The sequence below is a fragment of the Clarias gariepinus genome, chromosome 27 (genome assembly GCF_024256425.1).
Source record: "Clarias gariepinus isolate MV-2021 ecotype Netherlands chromosome 27, CGAR_prim_01v2, whole genome shotgun sequence".
Taxonomy (NCBI): domain Eukaryota; kingdom Metazoa; phylum Chordata; class Actinopteri; order Siluriformes; family Clariidae; genus Clarias; species Clarias gariepinus.
The window spans coordinates 23453934-23471126 of NC_071126.1; the positions used below are offsets into that span (position 1 = coordinate 23453934).

The 17193-nt window shown below is 39.1% G+C and overlaps 1 protein-coding gene across 2 annotated transcripts; it reads right to left on the bottom strand.

Moving 5' to 3' along the window:
• Positions 1-204: 204 nt before the first annotated feature.
• LOC128514794 (alpha-1-antitrypsin homolog) lies at positions 205-8411 on the bottom strand. 2 transcript variants are annotated; one of them, XM_053488668.1, is made up of 6 exons: positions 8317-8396; positions 6895-7073; positions 5487-6170; positions 5138-5408; positions 1427-1571; positions 205-737 (listed from the first exon to the last, which is right to left on the bottom strand). In XM_053488668.1, the coding sequence occupies exons 3-6, from the start codon at positions 6160-6162 to the stop codon at positions 546-548; spliced, it is 1284 nt and encodes a 427-aa protein (XP_053344643.1). In that variant the 5' UTR covers positions 6163-6170; positions 6895-7073; positions 8317-8396; the 3' UTR covers positions 205-545. The 2 variants fall into 2 exon arrangements, with proteins under 2 accessions (XP_053344643.1, XP_053344642.1); XM_053488667.1 differs by lacking the exon at positions 6895-7073 and having other exon boundaries at positions 206-737; positions 8317-8411.
• Positions 8412-17193: the final 8782 nt, after the last annotated feature.

Sequence of the window (17193 nt, forward strand, 5' to 3'; positions counted from 1 at the left end):
AGTACACACTTTAACATTATTTCTTTAACACACTGTAATACTTTGTTTGCTTTTTGTGAGAATTTATCTTACTGTGTGTTTCAAAGTAACAGAAAAAAATGGTGCTTAAGTAAAATGTAATATTAATAATAATAATAATAATAATAATAATAATAATAATAGTTGCAAGAAAAATATAAGTTGTTTATTATGCAATTAATAAAGAGGTGGAAAAGAATTAGATTTTAACTTTGGCTTTTTCCACCAACACAACTAGTGATATTTTTTAAGTAATTTATTTATTCTAGTGATTTAATTGGTTGATTATAACAGTCCAGGTCTTGTAACCAAATCCATAGTTTCAGCTTTAACATTAATCTTAAAGACTACTTATGATAGGGTTATGACTACAGCTACAAAACACTTAAAATAATTATCTCTCTATTTGTAGCTGATTTTAAATTTGAAATATGACTAAAAAAGTCTAAGAACATACAAAAAATGATTCAGGATTTGTTAATCTTTTACATTGAGATTTATTGTTTCAGAGGGATTTGATCTGACTGTTAATGCTCAGTAGGGTTGGTGATCTTGCCCATGAACACAATGCTCCTGGTGCTTTCCTCGACTATGAAGACCAGGAATGGTCTGTTGAGGTTCATGGTGTTTGGTAAAGAATGAGGCATGATCTCAATGGTGGTGGCAGCAGATGCTTCAGTTCCTTTCTCATCGACCTTCAGGATTGCCTGGTGGAGAACCTGGTGGTGTTGCAAAAGGAAATTTTCTTACCTTTCATGTAGCAAATTTCAATTAAAGGTTTTCAACAATCCATTAGCCAAAAACCTTCATTGGAATAGTTCACCATTACATTCACAAACACTACCGTTCAAAAGTTTGGGGTCACTTTCTAACACCATGATGGTTCCTGATTTTTATTTCTTTCTACATTGTAAAGGAATGCTGAAGGCGTCCAAAAAATGCATTAATCTCCTTTGAACAGTTAATGGTGAGATGTTTCTGCTACTTCTGCTCTGTAAAGACTTCATAACGCCTCTAATCTCAGGTGCTGTTAATTGGTCATTTTTCAGGCTGATAACTCTAAATGAACTTCTCGTCTGAGACAGAGGTAGGTTTTGGTCTCGCCCTCCTGGGACGGCCTTCATGAGAGACAGTTTCATTATGGTGCTGGACGGATTTTGCGAATGCACTTGACACAATACTGTTCTTGCAAGAACTATTACAGAAAGGCCGACCTCTGTGTCTTAAAATAACAACTAACTGATGTTTTTTTTTGTTGTTACGTAATTACCTAATTCCATATGTGTTATTTTATAGTTTTGAAATCTCCAGTATTGTTGTAGAATGTAGAAAATAAATCACTAAACAAAAACAAAGAAATGTGCAAGTGACCCTAAACATTTAAATGGTCGTGTATTTCTTAACATACCTTGGAAGCCTTCAGTTTGGCTTCACTCATTCCTGTGAAGTTTGCGTTGTTGGAAAATGCATCAATGATACCCATTTCTGTCAGAGTGTCCCCCAGTGAGAAGAAGGAAGATATTGAGAACTTGGGCAAAAAAAGTCTGACATTCCTGCAGAGTAAAATGGTGGACGTCAGTGTAGGACTGAGCTGAACATACTGTAGTAAGTGTTAAATCCTGAAATCACACACATCGCTACTTAGAACCTGCAGTCTAACTACAGATGTAAATTAACTGCTCTGACTGAACAACACCAGTGGCATCACTGAGTTACTCTCACAACTGAACATGGCAGAACGTCATCACCTCCATTTAATATTTTAATATTGAATTGCACATGAATAACTCATGATAAGAACATGATCTAAAAAATAAAATGCTCAATATTAGTATGCTCTGGATCAAATGCTATAAAGACCAGGGAAGCCATACTGGTAAATTAAACTGAATCATAATTACAATTAACATTATTGACATGTTGTAGGCAGTCTTAATACACTTTCATTAATATTCTTGTATTAACATTCTCTCATCAATATTTTCTAATGAATATTCTTTTATGTGCTCTTATTCATCTCTTATTATACTTCAGGGTTTCATCTTATGTAAATAATCACATAATTTGCATTCTCCCATCAAGATCACCTCATAAATGTTCTGTTAATAATATTCTTTTATTAATATTATCTTATTAATATTCTCATATATTTTAGCATAAATTTTTCCATCATTTACATTTTTATTAATATTCTACCATCAATATTGCCTTCTAAATATTCTTTCATTAATATTTCCTCATTAATTCTTTCATTATGTTTATTAATATTCATTTATTAATATTTTCCCATTAACTCTACCTCATAAATATTCTCCTATTAATATTATCACCACAGTTTAAAGCAACTTCTCACTTATTTATAACCATAAATAATTTATTAATATTTAAAGGGGAGACATTTCTCAGTTAGGGCTCCCAGAAAGAATAGCAGAGATTCTGTGGTTAATTCCACATTACATTAGTAATTCATGTTTATGTTTATATTATTATTATTATTATTATTATTATTATTATTATTATTATTATTTAATTAATTTATTTATTTATTTAAACATCATCTACACACTGTCATTGTCTTTAGTTTATGCTTTTAGTTTGCATTTTATGTGTAATTAGTTTGTCTCTTTCCACCTGGCTGTTTGATAAAACTTTATATTAATTGGAAATAATATGTTTTACAAAAAGTAGAAATTCAAGATTATACCTGAAATTCCCCATAGGAAATTGTACCATGGTGTAGGTACTGTGGTACCTGCTCTGCTCGAATCTGGTATCATGGTAGAAAGCATTAAGGTATTTTTGACACCATGATGCATGTTTGCTAATATATAGTCCCCAACATTCAAGTTATGAATTTCCGTAGATATGAATGAATCTCGGATCTACAAAGACTCCTAGATGCGAACCAATCGCAAAAGTAGCTCAAGTGTATTCTACACAACAATGGACACTGCGGTGCACCAGATATCAATATTTCCAATTATATTATATAAGTGTACGTAAATGTAAAAAAATCCTCAACAAGACAGAGTTCACAGTCCGAAACAAAACGGCGCCCATTCAACCGCACGCTAAGCACCATGTAGCATTGTCCTCCCCCGCTGTCTTCCCCTTTAAACAAGGTCTGGCCCAGGTCTTGCACATTATCTTGCTAATAACTGGACTCGGTTCTACACTGCACTACATCACATTCCTATTATATTTCATTTTACTTTATACAGTATATCTTTCTATTTTTAATATACATTATTTAACTTCTTTATATTTCTAGCTTATTCTACTATTTTACTTTAATTTTTACTATTCTTATTGCTGTATATTATGTAAATAAAAAAAAACTTTTCACTTCATATCATACTGTGTATGACTGTGCACGTGACGATTAAAATTAAAATTTGAATGTAACATTAATTAAATACCATAATGTATGTTGAAACTCTTAATATTACATAGAATAATAAGAACAATCTATATTAAATACCAGGGGATTCCAGCACTGCAACAGTACCCACCATTTCATAAAATGATATATGCAATAAGGTCAAGAGTTGCATTACTAAATGAGGTTAGCAATACATTAACGTAACCTTATTGCTATTCATGGACATTAAACCTGGACAGCAGGCAATTCAAGCTGGCCTGATTGATGTACCTACAGTTCAACTTTGTCTTGCTTATGAAAATAGCTCTGCTTCATTATCTGATCACTGTCATGTCCTTTTACACAAGGGTCTTGTGTATTTGGTGGGCCTACACAAATTGTGTAGTGAGTGTATAGGACATCCAGCTCTGTTCAAACATTTACATACACCATGTTGACTGGCAGATTCCAAAAACTGACTTTTTCAGAAAAAAAGAGGGGGGGGGGGGGGGGGGCGTAAAATCCAAGATATTGTTGTAGAACGTAAACTACAAAAATAAACACAAACTGCTTCATTTGGCTAGACAGCACTAATGACCTCCCAGGGATGAACAGACCTGTGTCAGTGAGGCTCAACTGACACCCCAAGGGAACAACTAAGGACCAGGTTAAGGAGCCAAAGTATGTTAATCCACTATTAAGAATAGTTATTACATATTGAATTCTTTAAATTACATATGACATGCAAAAAAGAAGCTGCTACTTCAAGCATGTATGAAATGCATCTGGTTACCTGCATTTCAGGAGAGTGTTCTATGGTCAGACTCATAAATAAAATGAAACTGCTTGGCCATAATAGACAGAACTGTGTATGAAGAAAAAGGGGGGGGGGGGGAGGAACACCATGCCAACTATGAAACATGGTGGAGGTGGCATCATGTTGTAATGAGATTTTGCTATAAAAGGGACAGGTGCACTTCTAACGATAGATTGCATCATAAACAAGAAATATTATCTAGGACAGTGGACCTCAAGCCTGGTAGGGTTGCCCTGCAGGTTTTAGTGTTTTTTAGCCATCAAAAAGCTATGGTAAATCCAGTTAAGTAGGTGGGGTCAGACTGCAGGGTCAGCCAGGATACAGCACCACCTGGAGCAGATAGGGTTAAGCACCTTGTTAAACAGAAGCACCTTGGCAGTGCAGGAGCTTGAACCCCAAACCTTGAACCCCAAACCTTCTAATCATTAAACTAAAGCCTTAACCATTGGAGCCACCACTGCTAAAAATCATCTAAATGGCAACAACCAGAAAAGGCAACATCCCAGCCATCTTTCAGCTATTATTTTTTAAATTACTTCATAAAAAAATAAAGTAAATATCCTACTTAACTTGACATGGTACGAGTATGTTAACATGAAATGTGTTTAATTGTGAACAACTGAGTTTGAACATCTTCAGCCCGGTGCCAGGTCATTGTACTACAGAGAATTTGGAAACAGCAATTAATCTAATCTACATGTCTTTAGGAAGGAAACAATGTGCCCTAAAATCCCCAAGCACAGGGAGAACATGCAAACTCCACACACCCAGACCTGAGGCAGGACTTCTACGGAAATTGTGGGAAAAGGTAACAGTGTACCACTATACCAATGTGCCACCCTCAACTGTACTCCCATACTACTTTTTTTCCATCATGGATAAGTCTAGCTGCATTTTATACAAACTGTGAAGTCAAAATGTCATATTCAACCTGCTGTTACCTTTTGAAGAATTTGTCTTGCCAGTACTTAAGACTCTCTTTGCTGAGGTGTTTCTCCACCTCATCCAGTTTTCCCTCATTTGGCAGAACAATCAACATGGAGGTGTTGCCTTTGTAGGGCACCTTGATAACTAAAGTGAAGTTGTCCCTGTCCTCATAGAAGTCATAGCGTCCGGTTCTCTTCATCATGTCCACAGTCACCTTGGTGTTTTCATCCACATGGAAGTCGGCTTTGTGAGTGTGCTTTATGTCAAAGTTCTTCTCCCATTTACCTAAATAATTCAAATGCTTAATAATTGGTACTTATACGGTAAGTGAAGAAGAGAAGTGGTACTTTTGCTGGAACATACCTCTGAAATAGATGTAGTTGATAAGCACCATGATGGTATCTTCATCTAGGCTCTTGATCATGTCAGTGATGATGTCCTTGGTCTTCTTGGCAATGAAATTGTTGACCTCTTGAACAGCAACTTCAGGGTTGGAAAAGTCCACGGTTAAGGCCTCTCCATGGTAGAAATGCTGAAGATCCTTTAGAAACTTGTTGACAGGTTTGAAGCCTTCTCGAACAGCCAGATTACCTCCTGCCTCAAGCAGCATAGCCTCCTGGCTGTGGTCCACCATGTGCAGTAGATGTTCATAGGCTTCATTGACCTGATCCTCTGTGAGGGAACTGTAGCCCAGAGCATTAAATATTTGTGAGTGGGTCTCACCCTTGGCTCCCAGAGCCAACATGGAGAGAGCCATGGAGATGCTCAATGGTGAGAAAAAGATGTTCTTCCCTTTGGCATCAGGATGGCTGGAGAGCTTATTGTACAGTGCAAAGGCAAAGTCAGCATTGTGTGATGAGACTTTGTCGCACGATTCATCTTTTCCATCATAACTGGGGTGGGGTTCATTCTTGCCGTGGTGGAGATGGCGATGATGATCTGCTGAATGTTCTCCATGATCATGGCCTTCATGGTGATCGGCCAAGGCCACCATCAGCAAAAGGGCAAGGGTCATATAGCACTGGATCTTTCTCCACATTTTATCACCTGGACACAGATTAAAACACAATCTTGGTATCTTGAATCAGAACTTTATACAGTAACTTTATACAAACTTTTATTTCTCTTAATTCACACCAACATTTCTTTTAAATAACCAACACGTTGGATAAATGGATCAAAAGCCATTTATATAGTGGGTACATTTAACATTCTCAAAACAAGTTTGTGTTAACACTTATACTATGAGCATGCTACTCTCATCAGTTTCTTAGCTCTTTAAATTAAAGCTTAGGCACAAGACAGCCTCATTTTAACCCTACATCCTGAAATTTGTGAAAAGGAATTCTAAGTTTAAAATCCATAGTTAAACATTTTTAAGTTATGTTCAGATCTCTTCATGTCATATCACAAGTTTTCTTTTAGATTTGAATCTGGGTTCTGACTGAACCAGTCTGAAAGCTTGCTCTTATTCTCCTGAAGTGTGCTTGTGCTTTGTCTTGTAATTGTATTGGTGGGTGAAATGTTTTCTCATCTACAGCTCTATATAAACCTGCAGGTTCTATGTATTAGAGTCCCAGCTGATTTGAAGCAGAACCATAACATGATGCTACCCTCACTGTACTGCTCCATTGGGAAGGGTCTAATTTACTGTATGCCTAAAAAGTTCTAGCTTTGTCTCATCACAAAGTAACACATTTTGCCTCAGAGTTTGGAGGGGACTTTGGACATGGACCTGGCTTCAGTCTATCCATACCTACTTTGTACCTACCAGATGTTTTACAGGTGTTTTACTGTCATTGTAGGTCCATCAGCAGCCTCCCTGATTAGTTGTCTTTGTGTCCTTTCATCAGATATAGATGGATGTCTGCTCTTAGTGATGACACTGTGGTGCTCTAGTTTTTCCACTTGTGGTCATTGCCTTCATGGTGTTCCACAGGACATCTAATACTTCAGAAATTGTTTTACTTCGCTTTTTCTGTTCAGACTTTTTCCATTATGAGATTCTGTACAAGCTTGTAAAGTTCTTTGACAGAGCACAGGGTCAGTTAGTATACATTGCCCCCTGGAGCAGATATGGTTAAGAGCCTTTCTCAACAATAGGTCTCAACAATAGCAGCTTCTTGGTGCTCGGGCTTAAATTATTGCACTTCCATCAGCCACCAAAGCAACATTAAGATCTACTGAAGATGATGTCAAGAGGATTCTACAGAAGCAGCTGATCCTAATTTGAAGTTAATCAGAATGACAGTACTTTCAAGCATGGGCTTAAGTGTGATTGGTTGATTTTAAGAATAATCATATGACCCTTTATAAAAGAGTGTTCAGACCAATCAAATGCAAACCTGGTTGTTTTCAATGAAAATGTTTGAATTTTTCATCACAAAAACCTGCATTTTTGAGAGGTGTATCTGTTTTACACACACTACATTCACCCCAAAAGTCTTCATACATAAGGGAAAGCATCATAAAAAATGAGTTCATCAAGAGAGCAATGATTCTACGTGTTTTTGCAAAGAAATTAGCAAGATGTATTGTAGGTTTTGTAAATCTAGTTCTTTTTGTTAAACTGTCTGTATAGAGAGTTTTGTGATGGTCTGTAGTTTGCACCTGCTAACAAAAAAAAACCTAAAACAAAATACCCCTCCCCACAAAAAAATCTAGGTTCAAAGTTGTGTGTGTTAGACGATGTCACGCTAACCAAATCATGCCAAGCTGAGGGTTAATGACCTGGTGTTAAAGTCAAGCTGTTCAGAGAATCTATACATCTCATTTACAGTTTATTTTAGAGAAAATAAAACAGTGGAGGTTTTTATTCTCAAACACATACAACACTAAAAATACTGATAAAAAGTGTAACCAAAAACGTATATCATGTATATACAAAGTTTAATTGATTATTATCAATATATAATATTTCCCATGAAAAATAATTTTAATATATTTATGACATTGGCATTGTTAAATATTATTTCCTGCTTCAGTGTAAAAAGAAAATAAAGAAGAGACAAGAAGAAGTGTATTTAATGTTTTAATCTTCACATGGAGGACTCAGTGCTTTTCACAAATTGCGATAAATAAAGAATAGATAGAAAGAAAAAAATACAACAATAAAACATAGGACTTATAAAAGTCAGTAACGTTTTATATATAAATCTTATTTTTCTTTTTTTAATTTAAGTAAATCACTCACCGTCAGGGCGTCTCTCAGCGTTTCATCTCATAGAGTTTTAGTGTCGCATCTGAGTAAAATCTCTTAAACATTAACCAGATCTCTCTCTCTCTCTCTCTCTCTTTCTCTCTCCCCTACTCCTGGTTAGAGTTCAAATCACTGCTGCTGAGGATGACCCCATGGATATGACCCCATGTGCTCTGCTGACAGACACGTGTGATAACTGAAGATAGTTCCACTGAGAAGATATTTTGTGCATCTTCATCTGAGGCGTCTGATTCACACAATATCACTGTGCTGATGTGTGACTGCAGTCATTCTGATAGTTCAAGGACTAAAATCGTCATGAGCATTTTCATACCCAAGTGTCCATCAGTTTGTGGCCTCAAGTCAGAGGACCTCATATTAACTCAAACACATTTCCTGTTATACAGTTGTAAGTTGGTTCTCAGGATGCACAGCTATAGCAGGGTATGATTTATGGTCTCACTGTCTGGTATTGCACAAATGAGGATGGGTCCCATTTACAGTCTGGTTCCTCTCAAGGAAGACTTAGGGTACATGGGGTATGGGGTTCCAATCTATCGCAGGGCACACACAAACTTACACACCACGGGCAATTTGGGAACACCAATCAGTCTAATCTGTAGGTCTTTGGACTGTGGAAGGAAAACGCAGTATAATAAAAATAAAGAAAACACATTGAATGAGAAGGTGTGTCCAAACTTTTGGCCTGTACTGTATATCTCACCTTAAATCGCTGTGTCAAAACAAGTGTCAAAACAACCAATGACACCATCTCCGAGTTCGATTCCTGCATAACAGTGATAACAGTGTCTGCATTACAGTGACCGGTTTACCTGGAGCAGTTCTGATTGTGCAGTCTAATAGCAGCAGGTGAAAAAGACCTTCAATATTGCTTTTAAGATGAAACAAACAGGGTGAAAGTCTTTTTCCAGCAATGATGATAGGTTTGCTACCATTCTCCTTCCATCCACCTGCTGTACATTGTCCAGGGGAATTCCCAGAACTGAACTGGCCTTCTTTATCAACTTAGTAGAGATGCTGCTGGACCAGCAAACAACTTCATAGATGATGGCTGGCCACAGGAGTAAAAAGGTCTTCAGTAGTGTTCCTGCACTCCAAATGACTTTAGTCTCCTCAGCATTAATAGTCTGCTCTGAACTTTTCTGAATTTTCTATATTTCTATATTTCAATTCAATTTTATTTGTATAGCACTAATTGTCATTGTTGCAAAGCAGCTTTATATAATCGAAAGAAATAATGGAGGTTTGTATGAAATGTGAATGCGTATAATTCAAAATGATCAGGTTATACCTGATGAGCAAGCTGAGGGTGGCGGCAATGAAAGGAATTTAAAAGGAAAGGAAAGGAATTTTTCCTGGCAAGGAAAAATTTCCTGAGATTTTTATTGGAGGCTCAGTTACAAAACTGTAGGAAATTCCAGTCGTGAACTATGAAGCGACTGCAGTCACTGCCTCATAAGGGGCCAATTTATAGTGAAAATAAGTTGCAGCACTGTATTAATTGTGCCCCTAAGGGTTTGTTTGCACCTATGAACTTTATATGTGTATTGGTTCCCGCTCTCAAACTCTCGCGAGGCTGCGTTGCTGGTCAGCACGGGAAAATAGTGACACACGTGGTCACATGACCCGGAAATAAAAGCCGGTCCGGAAAAACACTCGAGGAGGGAGTTAGGAGTTTTCAGCGCGCTGTGTACATGGTTGCTTTTACGGAGTTTACAAAGAGACTGGCAGAGACTTTTCCTTGCGGGATTTCTTGGTCATCCGGGGTATCGCCGACTGGACTGCTTCGTTACCGTTCTTACACTCAAATTCAAATTTTATTCGTCACATACACAGTCATACACAGTACGATATGCAGTGAAATGCTTATGCACTCCGTCACCGGCCTCCCGGTTGTTTACCATCCTTTCCGGTGAGACCGATCCATCTCCTTCGCACACACTTACAATAACCTGGACTTTGGACATTTTACACCTTCACACCCTTCCGTTTCCGTTTTTGATTGCATATATTTTGTAAATGTTGTTTATTTTATTAGTTTTCTTGGTTGGTGCACTTTGTTTCCTTTTTGTATAATACACTTTTGGTTTGGTTTGAATTGGTCTTACATTTACATTTACATTTAGGCATTTGGCAGACGCTCTTATCCAGAGCGACTTACAAAAAGTGCTTTAATGTTTACAACATTGGATACATACTTACACTGGGTTAACTAGGTTAATAACTAAGTACCATTAGTCCAACACATCTATTTTTTATTTTATTTTTCCTCGGGGGGGGGGGGGGGGGAAGGGGGAGGGGGGGTTAGTCCAAGTACTGGAGAAACAGGTGCGTCTTGAGTCGTCGTTTAAAGATAGTCAAAGTATCTGATGTACGGACATCTAGAGGAAGTTCATTCCACCACCTAGGTGCCAGAACAGAAAAAAGCCTGGATGAATGCCGCCCTCGATCCCTGAGAGATGGTGGGATGAGGCGAGCAGTGCTGGAGGATCGGAGGGAACGTGGTGCAGTGCGTGATGTAATTAGCGCAGAGAGGTAAGTGGGTGCTGGGCCATTTTTAGCTTTGTAGGCAAGCATCAGTGTTTTGAATTTGATGCGGGCAGCTACAGGAAGCCAGTGCAGGGAGCGGAGGAGTGGGGTGGTGTGGGAGAACTTGGGAAGGTTAAAAACGAGTCGTGCTGCTGCATTCTGGATTAGTTGCAGAGGACGAATCGTGGACAAAGGCAGGCCTGCCAGGAGTGAGTTGCAGTAGTCCAGTCTTGAAATAACAAGGGACTGAACAAGCACCTGAGTAGCCTGTGAAGAAAGAAATGGGCGAATTCTTCTGATATTGTAAAGAAGAAATCGACAAGAGCGAGTAAGGTTACCAATGTGTGGGGAAAATGACAGATGATTGTCCACGGTTACCCCAAGATTGCGGGCAGTGGTTGAGGGAGTGATTTGGTTGTTGTCCATGGATATCACAAGGTCTTGACCTAGAGATGAGTCACAAGGGATAAACAACAGTTCGGTTTTACTGAGATTGAGCTTCAGCTGATGAGCAGCCATCCAAAATGAGATGTCTGCCAGATGTGCTGAGATCCGGGTGGAAACCTGAGTGTCAGAGGACGGAAAGGAGAGAACAAGTTGGGTGTCGTCTGCATAACAGTGGTATGAGAATCCATGCGATAATATGACCTTACCAAGAGACCGGGTATAGAGGGAGAACAGAAGAGGACCAAGTACTGAGCCCTGCGGGACACCAGTAGAGAGTCTACGTGGGGCAGATGTAGATCCCCTCCATGTTACCTCATATGACCTATCTTTTAGGTAAGAAGCAAACCATTGCCATGCTGTTCCACAAATTCCTTGGTCTTGTGTGTATCATTCTTGCTCACTAGTTTTTAAAGTACTCAGGCACAAGGATTTAGACCTCGCAGTTTTTGTAACATTAGTTAAAGATATTTTAGTTACATAGTGATGGCCTGTACAGGAGACCTTTTGGTTGTGTGTCGCGGGTGTTTTAAAGCTAACTAGCAAAATGCTAGTTTTGTAAATATGGCTGACTCGGGCAAGCTAGGATATGCACAAGCTTATAAGGGTGCTGTAGACTTTTTGGTAGGCCTGTTTGCAACATCTTTAAACTCTTTGTACATGTCTAGCAAACAGACTGGTGATGATTGTGGGGATTGTGTGACGGGTATGACTATGGTGCAAACTTTGCAGGAGGATGTGAATAGCTGTAAAGTGGACTTATTGGCTTTTTTTAAGAATGTTAAATCATTCTCTAATCAAATTCAAATTTTATTTGTCACATACACAAACATACACAGTACAAAATGTAGTGAAATGCATTAATGATTTAACATTAGAGAATGATTTAACATTATTGATTTTAAAGAAGTCACTGACAGTAAAATTAATAGGGAAATTAGTTCTCGGCAGTCTGTAGAAGCTAGCTTAGCAGGGTTGGAAAACTATGTTTACGAGGTCCTGGAAAAGCTGGAGAGAGCAGTCGTTGACTGTTTTCTGCGGAAACACAGAGAGCTCCAGAGAGACAGCCGTCAGCGCGGAGGGACGGCGTGCGGCACTACAGGAACAACAGGGTGACTGATGATCTCAGACCCACAGGGAGCGCAGTGGAGCAGACGGTGAAGGGGGGATCCAACATGGAAAACGGCAGCATAGCAGACACAGATGTCTGGCAGAAGCTGAAGGCACCGCCCAGCAAGAAGGAGGTGAAGGAAAACACTAAGCGATCTTAGACCTCCCCCAAGCTGGAATTTTGGGCGAGGAGCCCATTTCAGCAGCCTATCATCTCTCCTATGCGCTGCCTCCAAAGCCGGTTCCTCCACGACTGCCCACGGTATGCTCTGACCTGCCCTGTGACCTGGGGGAGATAGCTCAAGCACAGCGGGACGACAGCCGAATAGCCCAGTTGGTGGCTGGAGAGTACCCTGGGATAACACCAAGCCTAAAGAGCTCCTTTGTATATCACCAGGGGGCGCTATATAGAAGAGCTACCGTGAAGCAAGGGGAAAGGCTCCAAATAATAATCCCGCAATCCATGACCCAGCAATTCCTACGCCATTACCATCATCATCCATCAGACAGACACAGGGGGAGGCTAAAAACCCTGTTCGGGCTACTAGAGGTCGTCTGGTGGCCCTCCGTATGTAAGGACGTATGGCAGTTCATCACCTTCTGTAAAGTCTGCCAGAACAACAACGGCAAAACGAGGACCAGAGGCTGTCGGAGTCCGGCTAGGCTCGTAGCTCCGCCCATCCAGAAACCCCGAGGACTACATCAGCGGAGCTATCGCGGTTCGGGCCACTCCAGAGCCCCATGGCACTATGCATTGAAGGAACATCGACTTCGGACCAAGCAGCAACTATTCTGTGACAAAACCCACGTAAAGCAGTGGAGGAAGTCTCGCAACATCAAAGACATCGGAAAGTCAAACAAGCCAGGTTTAGTCCCAGCGGTACAAAGCGCAGGTACTACTGGGCGAACTGACGCATCCTCTTTTCTCCGCTCCTCCAAATTGCTCTGCTAAGCTAGCGCTCAAGTGGGGGGATCCAGCAGCTATTAAAAATTATAAAAGGGTAATAAATTACACACCCATAGGGCAACCCACAATAACCAGTAATGTAATGTTGTTTTTTGTTTGTGTTAAGGCAGACCTCTCCTCATTTGCCAGATGCTTGGGGGGGGGGGGGGGTTTAGACGAACCACACAGGGCATTCATGCGAGGAGACCTCCAATCAGAAGCAGGGCACAAGGACGAGTTAAACGGGTCCAGTGGCAAGAGGGGGTCTAACTCACTGGCAGCTCACGAATATGTGTTCTTTTGAAAATGGTTCTGGCCTTGACTGGTGTTGGCAACTGTTTCTCTGGGGACTTGACAGTTCGATAGTTCATGACTGGAACTTCTTACAAGTCTACCTGGGTCTTCAATAACTACCTGAACTCCATATTAACATCAATTAACATCAGCTATTATAGCTGAACTGCCTCCCACCCTACACACTGTATAAATGCAGATCATTTACTGCTTTCTGTTTCACCCAAATGAGGATGGGTTCCCTGTTGAGTCTGGTTCCTCTCAAGGTTTCTTCCTATTACCATCTCAGGGAGTTTTTCCTTGCCACTGTTGCCCTCGGCTTGCTCACCAGGGACAAACTGACCATTTTGATTCATACAAATTCACATTTCATACAAACTTAAATAAGTCTTTTGACTATGTAAAGCTGCTTTGCGGCAATGAAAATTGCTAAAAGCGCAATACAAATAAAATTGAATTGAATTGAATTTTGACAGGGAGAGAGAAAAAGAGAGAGGGAGAGGAAGAGAGAGGAGAGAAGAAAGAAGAGAGAAAAAGAGAAAGAGAGATAATATAAAGGAATAGTCACAGTCACACAATGTATAAGGTGAATGTACAGTATATATAGTACAAAGTGCAAGCAGAGATTCCAGCAGGACTAACTATAACAGCATAACTACAAGAGAGAGCCAGAAGGAAACACAGACATATGGGCTCCCTGAGATGTAAAGCAACCAATCACCTCACCGTCAGCAAACCTGAGTGATTAATGAGAGTGAGGAGGACAGCATCTAAACATACCAGTTCACCATAATACTCTACGTCCATGAGTCCCCCAGATCTGCTCCTTTACCTAAGGAAGATCTATTTACATAAATGCTTGAGAATTAAACATAGGACTTTTAAACTAAATAATTAGGGTTTTAGCCTAAAGACTTAAACACTGAGACTGTTTCTCTGCTGCCTTCTGGACTAACTGAAGTTTGTTTACGATCTAGTTAAACAACCAAACAGTAAGGCATTACAATAGTCCAACCTAGAGGTGATGAAAGCATGAAAAAAAAAATTCTGCATTGTTTAGTGACAATATATACCCTATTATTAGTGACAGTTAATACCTTGGGCATCTTATCTTATCTTTAAACATAAATAGACCGACACATTGTTTTAATCATACGCTAGATTTAATTATATCCCCATGGTATAGATGTCACTGATATAGAATTTCTACCTCAAAGTGATGATATCACAGATCATCACCTCTTGGTTTATACTCTACCTGTAGAACAGATTAGCTGTGTCTCCCCACGTTATCGATTTAGTCGAAACATTAATCCGACCACCAAAGACAGATTCACAAGTAATCTGCCGGATCTGTCCCAATTTCTTATTAGTTGGCAGTTATTCAGCCCTTTTCCTAAAAAATCTAATTTAGACCCGAATGAAATAACAAATTACAGACCGATTTCAAACCTTTTATTTATATAAAAAAATATTAGAAAAGGTGGTGTAGGCTCAAATATGCACCTTCTTTCAGGAAAACAATATCCACAAAGGATTTTAATCAGGTTTTAAGCCCCATCATATTAAAGAAACTGCACTAGTTGAAATCACAAAGGATTTGTTTTTATCTCCGGACCAAGGCTACATCTCAATACTAGTCTTACTTGATCTTAGTGCTGCATTAGACACTATAGATCATCAGGTTTTTATTGTTTAGGGAGACATGTTAGCTAGTTTGTATTTTGTTTTCTTTCATTTAATTTCAGGTTACTTAGGTTTAAAACAGTGTTTTGTTTATTGTTTTGGCCTGATCTTCCCCTGAAGATAAATCCTGTGTAAAGAAAAAGTGAAAATACATGATTTAAATTATCTCTCTGGTATAAGTTCACTTAGTTCTCTCTTTCTGTTACGGCTAACCCCTAAAGGTTGTAACATCGCTTACAAAATCACATGGATATTGAGGGACAGGCATTAAAATGGTTTAGATCCTACCTGTCTGATCATTACCATTTTGTAGATCTGAATGGAGAACTGTTTGGTGTAATGCCAGTAAAATATGGGGTCCCACAAGGGTCAGTTTTAGGACCTTTGCTATTCTCCATATACTGTACATGCTTTCCTTGGGTAACATCATTAGAAAACATGGGATTAGTTTCCATTGGTATACTGATATGGCAGTTATACATCTCAACAAAACCAGACGAAATTCCCAAGTTGTCCAGACTAACTGAATGTGTCCTTAATATAAAAGATTGAATGACCGATAATTTTCTCTTACTAAATTCAGATAAGACAGACATATTACTTATTGGCCCAAAAACCAGTACAAACAGCTCTCACAATTCAGCTTGCGTTTAGAAGGATGTACTATTACTACTAGATCGACAGAGAAAGACCTGGGCATAATATTAGACAGTTATTAGACCACTTATCCTTTGAAAATAATATTTCCAATATTACAAAAACAGCCTTTTTCCACCTTAGAAATATTGCCAACATTTTATCCATATCTGATGCAGAAAAGCTAGTTCGTGCATTTATGACCTCCAGACTGGACTGTTGTAACTGTTGCATTTCTCGGTGTTTGTCCTGCATCTCCAATAAACAAGCTACAGTTAGTCCAAAATGCAGCCACCAGGGTTCAGCATACTTACGAACAAGGCTCTAAATGGTTTAGCTTCTACGTATCTAGCCGGTCTTCTGACACATTACAATCCACCATGCTCCATAAGATCGCAAAACTTTCAAAAGGATTAAAATCTTCAAAAGGGTGTACAGCGTTTTCATATTTAGCTCCTAAGTTTTGGAATAGTCTTCCAGACAGTCTTTGGGGCTCAAACACAGTCTACCAGTTTAAAAGCCTCAAGCCACATCTCTTTCATCTGGCATACGCATAATTCATTCCATAACCTCGTACTCCAGTATATCTAAATTCAATTTTCAATTTAATTAAATTTTATTTATATAGTGCTTTTAACAATGGTCATTGTCTCAAAGCAGCTTCACAAAAATGAAAGAATTATTATTATTATTTTTTTTTTTAATGCACACTCATATCTAATGCTGCTAATACCCTGAATGGCAACTACACCAATTCTTTCCACTTGTTCTTTATTTTTCTACCCATCCCGAGGCACCTGGAGATTGTGCCAGCTCCAATAGACAAAGGCCAACCCTGCGAGGATCTTGAGGCATCCAGAGAAGGACCACCTTGCTGGATTATACTTCATAATGGCTTGGATTTACATATGCTGATACAGAGCTTCCAGTAATCCAGACCTCCCTCTGTCCTCTGCACCTGCTGATTCATCCCTGTGCTGAACTGGACTCCACGATCTTACGAACTTAGAGTTCTCTTATACTAAACTTTCAGCAGCCTAACAGACATGATGTCGTTATATAATTCCTGTTATCCATTTTCATCCAAATGAGGATGGGTTCCCTGTTGAGTCTGGTTCCTCTCAAGGTTTCTTCCTATTGCCATCTCAGGAAGTTTTTTATTGCCACCGTCGCTGACACCCTTGGCTTTCTTATCAGGGACAATT